This window comes from Lepisosteus platostomus, chromosome 21 (assembly GCF_059453375.1).
Source record: "Lepisosteus platostomus isolate fLepPlt1 chromosome 21, fLepPlt1.hap1, whole genome shotgun sequence".
NCBI classification, from domain to species: Eukaryota; Metazoa; Chordata; class Actinopteri; order Semionotiformes; family Lepisosteidae; genus Lepisosteus; species Lepisosteus platostomus.
Window position 1 is genome coordinate 4,763,621 of NC_142631.1, and position 12,637 is coordinate 4,776,257.

Below are 12,637 nucleotides of genomic sequence, written 5' to 3' on the forward strand. Positions count from 1 at the left end.
GCTTAATGTTTTCGGGAAAATCATACATTTGCTTGACTGTTACCTTAAACTGAAACCGGCTGTATAGCAAGTACCTGGAGTTCAATATTAATGTACAAAAAAGCTTGAACTTCAAAGTGCAATGCATCACTTAATTCTTCTTGACTACTGTATTTGCTTGGTACAGAATGTACAGTACAATGTAAAGGGAACATTCAGAGAGCTCAGCTGAAGAGTTTTACCTAAAATATTGTTGTTATTCATTTTTAACCCAAGGCTAATATATGCAAGGAGGTTGATTTAAGTAATGATTATGTAATGCCCATAAGAACTTGTAATCCTTTTTTATATCCAAAGTACACAGCTCCTGTTTCACATTTCCTTGCCCTTTCTGTCCCTGTAATTCACCTTGTACCAATTACCTTATCCTTCCATGAGCTACTGTACACAGATACTGGACACATGAATCAAATACCCTTCAAAGATGGGAGTTAGATACTTCACAACATTTCCTCAGCAGAGTTCAAAATCAGTTCAAGTTATAATCAAGTGTAGAACATACAGTAACTAACAGAATTGCATAATATTTGGACAGCACCGATATTCCAAAGTAATCAATAAAGCTTTCAGTATTAACTACAGTCATTTTACTGAGTGACTTTTGAAAATTAGTACACAATTTCTAAAATGCACATTTACAATGTGATGTTATATCTTTAAAGAAAATGTCAAAATGCTGCAATTAAGTACAGTTGTAACCCATTTTAACTTCAAGTTTTTGAACACATACTGTAAACTGGGATTTGAAAAATATTTTCAGTATTGATAGAGACAATTCCAACTATCAACACCCATGACGCATCTAGTGTACTGAGTGCACAAATGTTGGTAGTTTATTCTACTGCAGCTACAGAGAAGTCATGGTTTTCCTTTTACATACAGTTCAAACTGCAATCTGGGTTTTTAATTACAAAGAAAATAAGTCCCAGACAGTCCAGTTCCACAATTAGGACAGGTAACATCCCATTATCATATCTGACGCATGTTGTTCTATCTGCAAGTCTTTCAGAAGGATGATGTAAGCCAAGGTTGCCTGTTCTTGAGATTTTGTTTGTATAAACTATTTCTGTTAACATGAGGTTGCATGATGCACAAGGCAGGACAATGGATATATGTTGTCAGGCTCCAATCATCCAGTGTCGCAGTCCTTATCATTTCATCTACATCTGGCTTAGAAATTACGTGTTTCTATCAGGAGAAAACTTTATTCAGGAATTGGCGGAGCGGTGGCTCTGTGGCTAAGGATCTGCGCCTGTGGCTGGAAGGTTGCCGGTTCAAATCCCGCAGCTAGAAGAGGAATCCTATTCCATTGGGCTCCTGAGCAAGGCCCTTAACCCCAACTGCTCAAGGGGTGCCATACAATGGCAGACCCTGTGCTCTGACCCTGGGCTCTCTCCCTATCTGTGTGTCTCATGGAGAGCATGCTGGGGTATGCGAAAAGACAATTCCTAATGCAAGAAATTGTAAAGGGTTAATAAAGTAATGTTATTATTATTATTAAACTGCCTTACCATTTTTATACCAATGAATTCCTTTCTGTACAGTGTGTACACTCTTAAGCCAATCTCTTATATGCACTAGTTCAATGCCATTCAAAGGTTTATTTTAAAATGGGAAACTGTAGGTACTGTATGCAGAGGAAAGGTTTTAGCCGGTTTCAGCAGGGGGAGGTTAAATGGTTAAATGTTTACGCCTCCTTTATTCATCTTGATCTTTAACCTTGCTTTGAAAGCACCCCATTATTCTGCGGGCTCGCACACTCTCAGAGAAAAATTTGACGCTCAGGCGTCAAGCACTCACAAGAGGAGTGCAAGAGCTTACAAAGTTAAGGCATGCGCTGGAGTATTTCAGACAGTCATGTTAAAAGGAAATTTCACATTAGCAAGGATTTCTCTGTGCAGCCAGTAATTTGAAGCTGAATCTTAGTGTGCCTTAAATTTTGTGTGGCAGCTGAAGTATCAGAAGCCTTTAATGAGGTCATGCAGGTCATTCAGTTTTGTTCAGTGGTCATAATTCAAGAGAAAATGGGCACAGAAGTAGCCTACCTGCACAAAATGATGGCCTTTAATCTTACAAAACTTTCAAGTTGTAAGTGAAGCTTTCAAACTTTGCATGTTAAAATGCTGTCATAGTTTATACACCTTTAAAAAAATCCTGTTGGTTTGCTCTAGTATACTAAACATAGGCTCACTCCATAGAAATCTGTTGCACTTTGAAATGACTGAGTTTGTTTTCCACTAAAAAACACAAAAGAACAAGCCAGTCCAAAAATCCAGTTAAAGTTTAGGTGGAAATCTAAAATACCAAGACAGGAACTACTAAATTCCAAGAGGTGATGGCTGAGATTAATTTCCACCCAGTTCACTGTAAAGATGGTCTGTAGCAGAAGAATTAACACATGTGTTCCAATGTAAATGCTAACAATTTGGCTTCTGTAAGACAAATGAGATTCTGAAGTGTTGACTGCCTTCAAGTTAACTTAACCACCCCAAAAAACTTTCAATAAAAAGACAAAATTGTCCATAGAAACAAATGATCACATTTAAACTTTATGCCATATAATATTTAAAACATTAACTAGTATTCTACCACTTCCTTGCAAAAGCAAAGAATAATCAATAAGTAAACACCAGGGTCCTTTGTTTACAAACAGGGACTGTTTCCTGTGTCCAGTCTTTCCCTGCTGATCTTGAGGAGTCACCACTGCAATAGCAGCCCCTCCTCCAGCAGACCACACAGTCAGGAAGCTCTGCTGCAGAGGGGAGTCTTTATATTTCAGACTTTGATAGAACAGACTTCCCACTGTTTCCTAAGGCCCTCTGCGATGAGAATCCATAGATTCTCAACGCAGGGGAGGAGTTTAACCTACTGAGGACTAAAAGGAAAACAAAAGTACCCTAAAGGCTTTCACATGTGAAACAGGGGCCAATAAATTTTTGCCGATCTCCGCGTGATGAAGTTTAAGATGCACATCTTGGTGCATACAGGAGCCTGTTCACACTCACTTCTAAATTGTCTTTTGGATGGTCATTTTAATGGTCATTTTAATTGGAAGGCCTGTTCTGTCAGCAGCATGGATCTATATTCCCTAGATCTTTAACCCTGTGTTGACACAAATGTCCTCTATGGATATAATGCTGCTTTATTGTTTATGGTTTATATCGTCTAAAGCAATTTCATGACGTTTCCTGATAGAATACTATTAAGCTGGCACAACAGAATACAATCACGTAAAGAGGAAAAAGGTGAAATCTGGGGGTATTTTGCTGAAATGGCAAAAGAAAGTGTTCTGAAGACACAGCACTTATTGTATCGAGCTCTGGCGATCACATTTCTGGCATCTAATGGAATATATAATGAACACACGGTTCCAACTGTAAAGCGATGCAATTTATGGACTTCAGCTCACCGGTAACCCTGGTTCCCCCTTTAATCCTGGTGGCCCAACCAGGAGAGAGAAGGGAGTTGGATCCAAGTCAAAGGTTTGAAAGCCGTCGGTGGCAGCGGGAGTGATGGGCACGAAAGGAGTGGGTTTGACGGAGTGAGGAGTTGCTCCTTTAGGCTCAGGTGTCTTTCTGGACGGAGACTGCTGCTCCTTCTTTGAAAGGACCCCCGTAGCAGGCTTCGCTGTGCTTGGCTTCGTGGCGGTGGGGCTGTGGAGTTCCAGTTTCTTTTTCACTGGCTTGGAAGTGGTGGTGGCTGCCAACCCACCCGTTTTCGATTTCTTTTTGGTGTCCTGTCCCGCGGTGGTCTTTCTGGGGTTAGTTTGCCCACTCCGGGCACTGGGCTTAGGAGGTTTATTGGTAGCCATCTTGGATAAAGCTCCGCTGGTCCTGAGAGGCATAGTGACGGTTTGGGTCCTTGCCTGTTGTAGTCCGAGCCTGGTGGTAAAGGGTGGGGCAGTGCCTTGCAAAAGTGTGGAAACAGTGGCCGCATGGGGAGTGACAACAACCCCCTGCAGGGAGGTGGAATTCAGCGTTGTTAACCTACCGCTTTGGACTACATACTTAACACTGGTCCCAGAACCACCTAAAGGAAGAGCCATGTTTAAACCCCTTTTGGTTATCTCAGTCAATGAGAGCGGGGTGTTGGGAGTAACAGTAATATTTGGATCTCTGGGTAACAGAGGAATTAGAGGAGGGAGGTTTGGCCGGTAGGTGTCAGCTTGCCTGCACTGTCTTTTAATGTACTTACAATAATTATGAGCTGCCTTGGCAGAAGGATAAATATCAAACTGACAAATGGCACCTTCAAACTGAACTGAATTTTGGTTCATTTTGCCTAAGAGGAAAGACCCCTCGGGATCTAGAGTCTCTTCTTTTTTAAAATGCAAATCTGCATGTACACGTTGCTTCCCACAAGAAGTATATAAAGTGACCTTTTGGCCTCTGATGTCAATGGCCAGGTTGTGCCACTGGCCATCGTGAACATCATAATCAAAATATACAGATTTCTTATGCCCTACATATACTATAATCTTACCAGGTATAAACTGCACCCCCAGCTGCAGTTTCTTCTTCTTAGACTTAACAGTAAATAAAAAAGCATTATTAACGCGATGGGAGCAGAGGCTCAGTATCAAAGCAAAGTTCGTGCCAAAAGCGGCTGGAATGACTGTGCTAAGTGGCGCCTCGATCCGTGCCCGCTGGGTGAAAATGACGCCCGATTTGAAAGGTATGAACCCCTGAGGAACGGGACGGGATGCCGGAGAAGGTGACTGCGACTTCTTTCCCGTAAGGCCCAGCCTTTGGAGAATGTCCACATCTACACAACAACAACACAAAAAAGAAGAAAGAGAATTTAGAAAACAACTCCCCAAAAAACTCCCCCCCCCCCCCATCACACGAGCTCTCCCCAGCAAGACATTTAGAAAGGAACTTTTGTATCTGATTTAGCTCTTAATACAGCAGGTGATGATACTGTAGGTCTTCCTTGTTCTGTTTGTGTTTCTTCTGCTCAGATCTGCCATCGCTGTTCTTCAGATGAATTTCCAGGTGACATCAATGAAAATTAAAATGAAATAAAAGATGAGCACAACACATTTCTTGCTCAAGAGTAAGCTGCCAGGTCACCTGTTTCTATCCACATGGAGGTAGGTACAGTATCTTAGCAGAGCTGAAAGCCCAGGGGCAACTGGCCAGACAGGACTCAGTTTTGCACAGGAAGATGATGGATTCCTTGCTCTCTCAAATCCCAGGTCTGAACCTGGGATGTCATGCTAACAACATTTGAAACATGCTCAATGAGAAATTTTATAGGTAATGCCCTGCAAGATATAGGCAGAACATCTGTAACATGAAGCCTAAAAGACTTCCAACAAGCAGTATATACCAAAATGGCCCTTATTTATGCCCTTGCGTTCAAATGACTTCAAACAAGACAAACCTGCAGCAGGAAGCAATCTGAAATTCAAAAGTCTTAGCTAAATGGTGTTCAATTTAATGTGTTCACTCCAGGGCTCAATTCCAGACACAGGCTCTGGTATCTTAATAATCAGCTTTCTAGGAAAGCTGTATTATTCAGCCGTGTTGGAAACATTATCAAAATGTACAGTAGCAAACGAGAAACATCAAAGGAGAAAGTCTGTAAATGGGTTGTGTCACTGACCTGCTCTATTTTAAATTGAGAGTGGTCTCTAGAAATAAAAAGGGGCTCAAATACCAGTCTAGCATATAGTTCTTTTAGCAGAATTAACAAGATTGTTTTAACTAAAAAAATCACATGCTTATTGTACATATATTTTTAAAAATTATCTGGAGGTCTAGGAGGTAAGAAAAATGTAAGTATAGTTACATCTATAAAACACATATCAACATCTACTTTATATATACGTACACACACACCTGACAAATACATACCATATGAATTTTAGTAATGTATTCAAATACCATTTCACATTATGGAAACATAATAAATTATAACATTATTTCATTCCCCATAAATGCTTTATCTTATAGAAAGTCATGGCAAGTGTACCAGATTAGAGACACCATTTAACATAACCTCCATGTTTTTGCAAAGGGGGGGGGGGAAGTAAAAATGATCATTAGTTTCTTTTTCTTTACGACACTGGAAATTCATCCTAATGGACATAGGAAGTGTAAAACTAAGAAAGCTCCATTTCTACATTCTTGTTATTAGGCTGTATTATATTAAGAGTTTCAAGATGCACTATGGTAAAACTCACGCCAGCCTTGTGAAGGGATTCCTACAAGCACACACTGTGTAAACTCCATCCACCCTATAGATGGTGCAAAATGGGACTACAACCCTGGAAAAGATGCCAGTCCATCACAGACTGGGGGACACACAGCGACCATTTAAAGACACCAGTCAAGCTAATCAACATCAAGGTGGGAGGAAACTGGATCTCCTAGCAAAATGAAATGCAAAGGCAGGGGATTACATGCAAATTCCACTTGAAAGGTGGAAAGATCACTTTATTGGCCATATACAATTTCTTGTATTATGAATTTGTCTTTTCGCATACCCCAACTTGCTCTCCATGAGACACACAGACAGGGAGAGAAGCTTGGGGTCAGAGCACAGGGTCAGCCATTTATACTGCACCCCTGGAGCAGCTGGGGTTAAAGGCCTTGATCAGGAGCCCAAGGGAGTAGGATTCCTCTGCCGGTCGCAGGATTCGAACCGGCAACCTTCCAGCCACAGGCGCAGATCCTTAGTCATAGAGCCAACGCACCACCCCAGCCAAGGATATAAGAAGTATCAGTTCGTCATATGCACAAGTGAAATTAAACATGCACATTCCTGTGCCTGACTATATTAATTAACTGCATGGACTGTTGTAGCAGTCTTCATTTTAAAACACACTATTACGAGTCTGAAGGCATGTCGCAGAAGAAATGGGGTCTATGCACTTGAGGCTCGTTATGGTCATACACAATGTCTAGTAGAAAAGATCAAGATAAAAGCCTAAATTGGGGCCTCACGCACAGTTTTGTGCATGCAAGGTACAGTAAGTCCCTTATCTAAACTGAAGGATCTTGAATCAAGTTTGTCCTGCTGAATTCCATCCAGCTAGCTGTAAGTTGTATTGATTACAGTACTTTTATAGACTTTATTTCCTTGCCTGGCTTCTACTAAGTGCTTCCAGAGAGCACAAGCATTCAGATTAATCCATCTAGAACTGGACAGAGTGGGCAGCCTTTAGTTTGGAAGAATGTGTGGAATATATGCTTATAAATGACTGGAGAGCTGGTTTCCGCAGGACAAACAGTAGCAAAGCACAGCCTCCAACTAGAGGGATTTCAAATCGGATTCTTTTCACAACAAGATATTAATGTCATACAAACTTCTCTTGAAATTCTATCTTGTGCCATCGAAATTGATTTATCTTTCCCCAGCTCATTTCAATTTTCAGCCCCACTTAGTGTGAAATGACCTCAAAAGACATCTCCACCTAGGGAACCTCTATAATATGGTTTGCAATGGAATGACGGTAGCGATCCAAACTGATTTGCATAGCGTCCTACAATGTTATTACTGGATGAGGCTATTCCTTATTTTTGAATGGAAAGTTTTTTTTAATGTTCAGGGCACACATCGTTAAAAGCTAACTGGAAGACTTGGGAAAAGAGCTTACTACTTTTAGGAGTAAGGGAAAATTTGTCGACATCTTCCCTTGGGTAAAATATCATGCCACACTGCTCTTGTAACAAACGAGCAAAGCTCTTTACGAGTACCACTATAGCCAATAGGCTCGCAAAAGGGTTCATACCAAATCAGAGCCAATATAATTAAAACCTCAATTTCACTGAAAAACAACCTCCTCACTTACACTGTTTATTGAAACAAGAACCATAACCAGGGGATTAAATTATGCTCCCCAATGAATAATTTAATCCATCAGGTTCAAAATAGCTCAGGCCTCACTGTTCTAATGTTCAAAATGGTAACCACGGCTCTGGATTTGAACAGGATTTAACAAAAAGCATGTGGAAAAATGTTGCCTTCAATGAGACAAAGGTTTCCACTGGGTTGCTAATGTGCATCGATGTCCAATGTCACCCCCTCCCTCCCCCAGATAATAGCACTGGGCTGATATCACAGCTCCTACGAATATTAAAAGCTGTCATCAGTTGACACGGTAGCTGAAATGGCTCCGAGCTCAGCAGACACCACTTGGAAGAAAAAGCTTTTGATCCAAAACCGTTCTTCTAAATCCTTTTCTAACAAGCAATTCGTCCAAGGTGTAGAGGTGAAAAGGCTAAACTGAGCCCTTTTTGGGACTATTGCTAAAACATACAGTATTGTGGAAACTGAGAATTACTCTTTAATCTGAAAAGATCCCATTGAGGTAGTGTTCTGTGCTAACTTCTACCAGGCATTTTCCAGCCAGTCCCCACTTTTGGCTCAACTGTTGTTTTTCCATGCTGTTCATAAATCAGAAACCATGGAAAATTATTTTTTTTTCTATTGTGAAAGGGGCACAGCAGTACAAGTGGTCTCCTAGCAATGACATGTAACTACAGTGATTAACACCAGGCCAGTCTAAATTAAAAAATTTGGTAGTATCTTTGAGCCCAAGTTCGTAATGGAAATTGACATTAATGTTGGCCTCTTTAAAACACTAATCCATTGGGACGGGTAAAAATGAGCCCATTCATGGCAAAAGAATTCTTACCATAGTTACAATTGGATGGTAGACAATTTTTGCTGGCTAGCCTAGAACAATTTAAACAAAGTTCCTTTTACAGAACACCCGAAATTAATCACCATTACATATATAAAAATAGAAAACAATCTGATCACACAATTCAAAATTAATATACTACCAATCCAACCTTTTGTACTGATTTTAAAGAAATGTGCAAAGGCTGTTCAAAGATAAGATCACTTTATTGGCCATATACAATTAAGGCTGTATTAATAAAATAAGAGCAAAAACACATTAACATTGTGATTTTGAGCTTTAAAATATTCTGACACTAGATACAAAAAGTAATGTTATTTATATTTTTATTGACTTTGACTTTTTGTTCAAGCTTAGGTAGTTGTGTGAGGTTGGGAGTACAAAATTATTTTAAAGCCAACACTGAGCTCTCCTTCAAAGGCATAAGAAGGAATCTCTACAGTGTATGTTGTGATCATTATACCATAAAAGGTGTCAAGCACCGCTTCGATTCCTCTTACTCTAGTCTTGCATAAATATATCACCACTGAAGTTAATATATTCAGTAATAAGGAGGCCCATTACAATTTTAAGAGTAGTTACAATGACCAGTGACATTCTATTAGTACTTTCATAGGCAATTTCTTCCTTAAAGGAATGTTTAAAGATTCGGGAATGGTGTTGTGCATCTCAAAATTCAAGAGGTTATATTCAGTGGGATAAAACAGAGCTGTTTGTATCTGCCTGGTTCAAATGTCAAAGAACAACATATGCACTTGTAGAAGTCATGCAAAGTAATTGTATGTTCAGCTCAAAATGGTAAATAAGTTCAGAAAAAGTACAGACATCTTAAATACCATTTTACAGATAGTGTCATCACATTTCCTTTTAAAAGCTTTGGGGAAGTTGTCTCACATAAGCCAAGCATGGACAGTAAGCAATGTGCTATCTGGCAGAAAACTGCAAACAATGTGGGTAGATAACCAGATGGAAAAAAGAATACTGAATAAAATACTTTGCTGAATGGCTGTAAGGAGAAATTAAGTTTTCTAATCATTATCTCGAAAAGGAAATTTGGTCTTGATGAATACAGCCATTTTTAATGAATGCTTGAATATTTCAAGGCAAAAATAATTTCAAAATTAAATTAAAAACCAAAAGCCACTGGGTGTACATGTGGAATGAAGGAGTAAGAGAGCAGGCTATGTGATGTACTATATGTATCAGGTGGAACTAAGAAAGAAGCTTTATTTGTTGAGGGAAGCCCACTGTGATCAGTTCAATGAAACATCACTGCTGCATAGCTCAGATCTACTGAACACTGAACCAACATGGGCTTTCTTCCCAGACATTATGGACACATTTCAACACAGACTTTCTGACCATAAGGGATCACTTACACAGGACACAATCTACAAAATCAGTGGGAAAGATTAGACAAACAGGGAAAGATCAAATGTTTGTCTGCAGATGACAAAATTCAGAAACTTTTTTTGCTTCAATAAGTATGAAGGCAATATTGCTCGCCCATCTTGATTTCCCAGCTTTATCGGATGTTAAACAAGTTCATAACACAACGTAGAAACAATGACGATGGTCGGTCTTAAAAAGCAAGAAGCTCGGATCACACAACCCCATTTTAGAATGAAAAATGAAACTGAAAAAAGCCTGTTTTAAGTAGTTTGCTAATACAAATGGTAAAATGGCACACAGACTTTTCCATTTAGACTCACAATGCTTTGGAATGTCTAACTCGGAACAATAAAGGGAGTTAAGAACCCATACTTGTGACTTTTGTGTGTCATATGTTCCAAAAGCTTTGTATATTTATCTTAAACCGACCTGTATTGTCATTAACCTAAGGCAGTATCTGAAAACACAGCACCTATTGCATTCTGTGTAAGTGGCTTTTGGTAATCTTATGTAACAAAACTCTTTGAGTGTTACCAGACACTACAGAATTGGAATCAGCAGTTTGTATTTCCATTGTTCACTGAATGCCTTCATTCTTTTCATCAGTAATTGAACCATACATGTTCTTCATCTGTTCGACCCTTTGTCGAAGGGATTACAGAGCCTGCTCTTGGGTTTTTATAGCTAGAACAAAAAAATAAATAAAACAGGCTTTGGGCTGCTATGAAGTCTCCAACAGGATTGTCTCAATACATCATGGCAGAGAAAAAAAAACGTAAGTATACATTGGCAATTACTAGTGTGTTTCTCTTCTACTTTGTAGACTTGGCACAACAATGCCTAAGATATGCTTGCAGCTGCTCAGTCACAAACTAATCTCTGGAAAATGTAAAGAAATGGCTTGAGAACAAAAGTGTTCCAAATGGTTGGAGCTCAAGTGCTCTAATTTTCTACTAACCTCATTTTAAGAAACTGACATATTGAAGGTGTCTGGATCCAAAGCCGCCAAACTTTCATTAAACTCCTTGAGGAATTCTCTCAGCCTGCTCTGTAGAAGAAGACACCATTCAAGAACTGGGCTGCAGACCCCATAAATAGACTCTAGAGGCTTGTTTTGAGTGAGGACAATACAACTTCCCCTTATGGAGCTACTTGTTGACCCATGACGGGTACTTTTCTAGTCAAATAAGAGACAACGGCTCACTTTGCAGACTTCATCTTCTCCAGGAGGATCAGACACTAATCCGCAAGGTACAGTAGCCTACATCCTCAGACATGGTCACCTGCCTGGAAAAATGTGAGGTGCTCCTTAATCACTTTAAGTTTTTAACATTTTTAGTCTTGCTCTTTCCTCAACTTCTCAGTCCATTACAGCACAGAACAAAAAATAATTAATTGAAAGGAAATATGATGTGTTAGTTAAGTAAAGCAATAACTTAGAAACTTAGAAACACAAGACAGAAACACTGTACCCCAAAAAAGCCCAACATTTACTCCTGTTCGATAAGCTCATACTGTACACATACTTTATTTACATGTTTTTTTTTACTATTTTACTACTCTTATGCTGTTTGCTGAACGTGGATTCAGTGTTCTAGAATGTTTTAGCTAAAAGCTGCTTCATATATAGATTATTTTTGAAGACCCACGTTAAGTGTCAAATGGAGCATAGAGTAGGGCAAAACGGATTACATTTTACTGGTAACTATAATTATTTTCTTGCCATTTTGTGATGTTTTGTTTTTCTGTGGTTCAGTCCACAGTTTTACCAACTGACTAAGTCACTTGGAGGTAATGTGATAGCCATTAACAGTGTACAAGAGCAAGCTTCCCATTAATAGTCCAATGCATGCCAAAACAGAAAAAAATAATACTTCCTTGTAGCACCCAACAAAATGAAAAACAAAGCATTCCAGGGGTAATCATACTCTAGACAGCTGGTAATTAATTGGAAAAGGAGTATCCGACAAATAGTGTTGCGCAACGTTGAAAATGTCTGGATGATGTGGATGTCTCAAGAGCACATGAAATGGAGGCATCTTTCAACAGGAGTTTAGTTCCCTGTTCCAACATTAGCCACGGTTCTGATCCCCTGAAAGGGGAAAAGGCTCCGATCACCAGGGAGGGCAAATTTCAATGCCATGCACCGTAATCTGCCAACAGCCCTTTAAGACACACATCGGAATTTGCTGATTCACTGGTCCTCTTTGATTTCACTTAACTGGTAAAATACTTTTGAGTGGAACTAGAAAAATAAACACTCTTCACTAAAAACAATACAAAGTTGACCGTAACAGTCAAATCATTGTTGACAATTTAATGCTCAGTTATGTCTGGACTGGACTTTGTGTTGGCTAGTGCGACCACGCATCATGGGGTTATTCATACCAAACAAATTGAGAACATAAATAGAGGTGCCAGAAATTTAACACAGTTATGTACATTGAAAGCTGATATTCTGTTTAATCATTGAGCACAAAGTGCAGACCTGTCTTAAAGTGGTTATAGCTCTCTTTAAGTCAAGAGGTAGAACTATTTAATGTGATTTCCAAA

The 12,637-nt window shown here is 39.4% G+C and overlaps 1 protein-coding gene across 4 annotated transcripts in view; it reads right to left on the minus strand.

The window, feature by feature from the left end:
* Positions 1 to 12,637, minus strand: part of LOC148643942 (uncharacterized) — a 157,480-nt gene that overhangs the window by 134,210 nt on the left and 10,633 nt on the right. For all 4 annotated transcript variants that reach the window (XM_088615534.1, XM_088615531.1, XM_088615532.1 and 1 more), the window contains exon 3: positions 3,449 to 4,803. In XM_088615534.1, the coding sequence (XP_088471660.1) occupies positions 3,449 to 4,803 (1,355 nt within the window). The remainder of the gene's footprint in view (positions 1 to 3,448; positions 4,804 to 12,637) is intronic.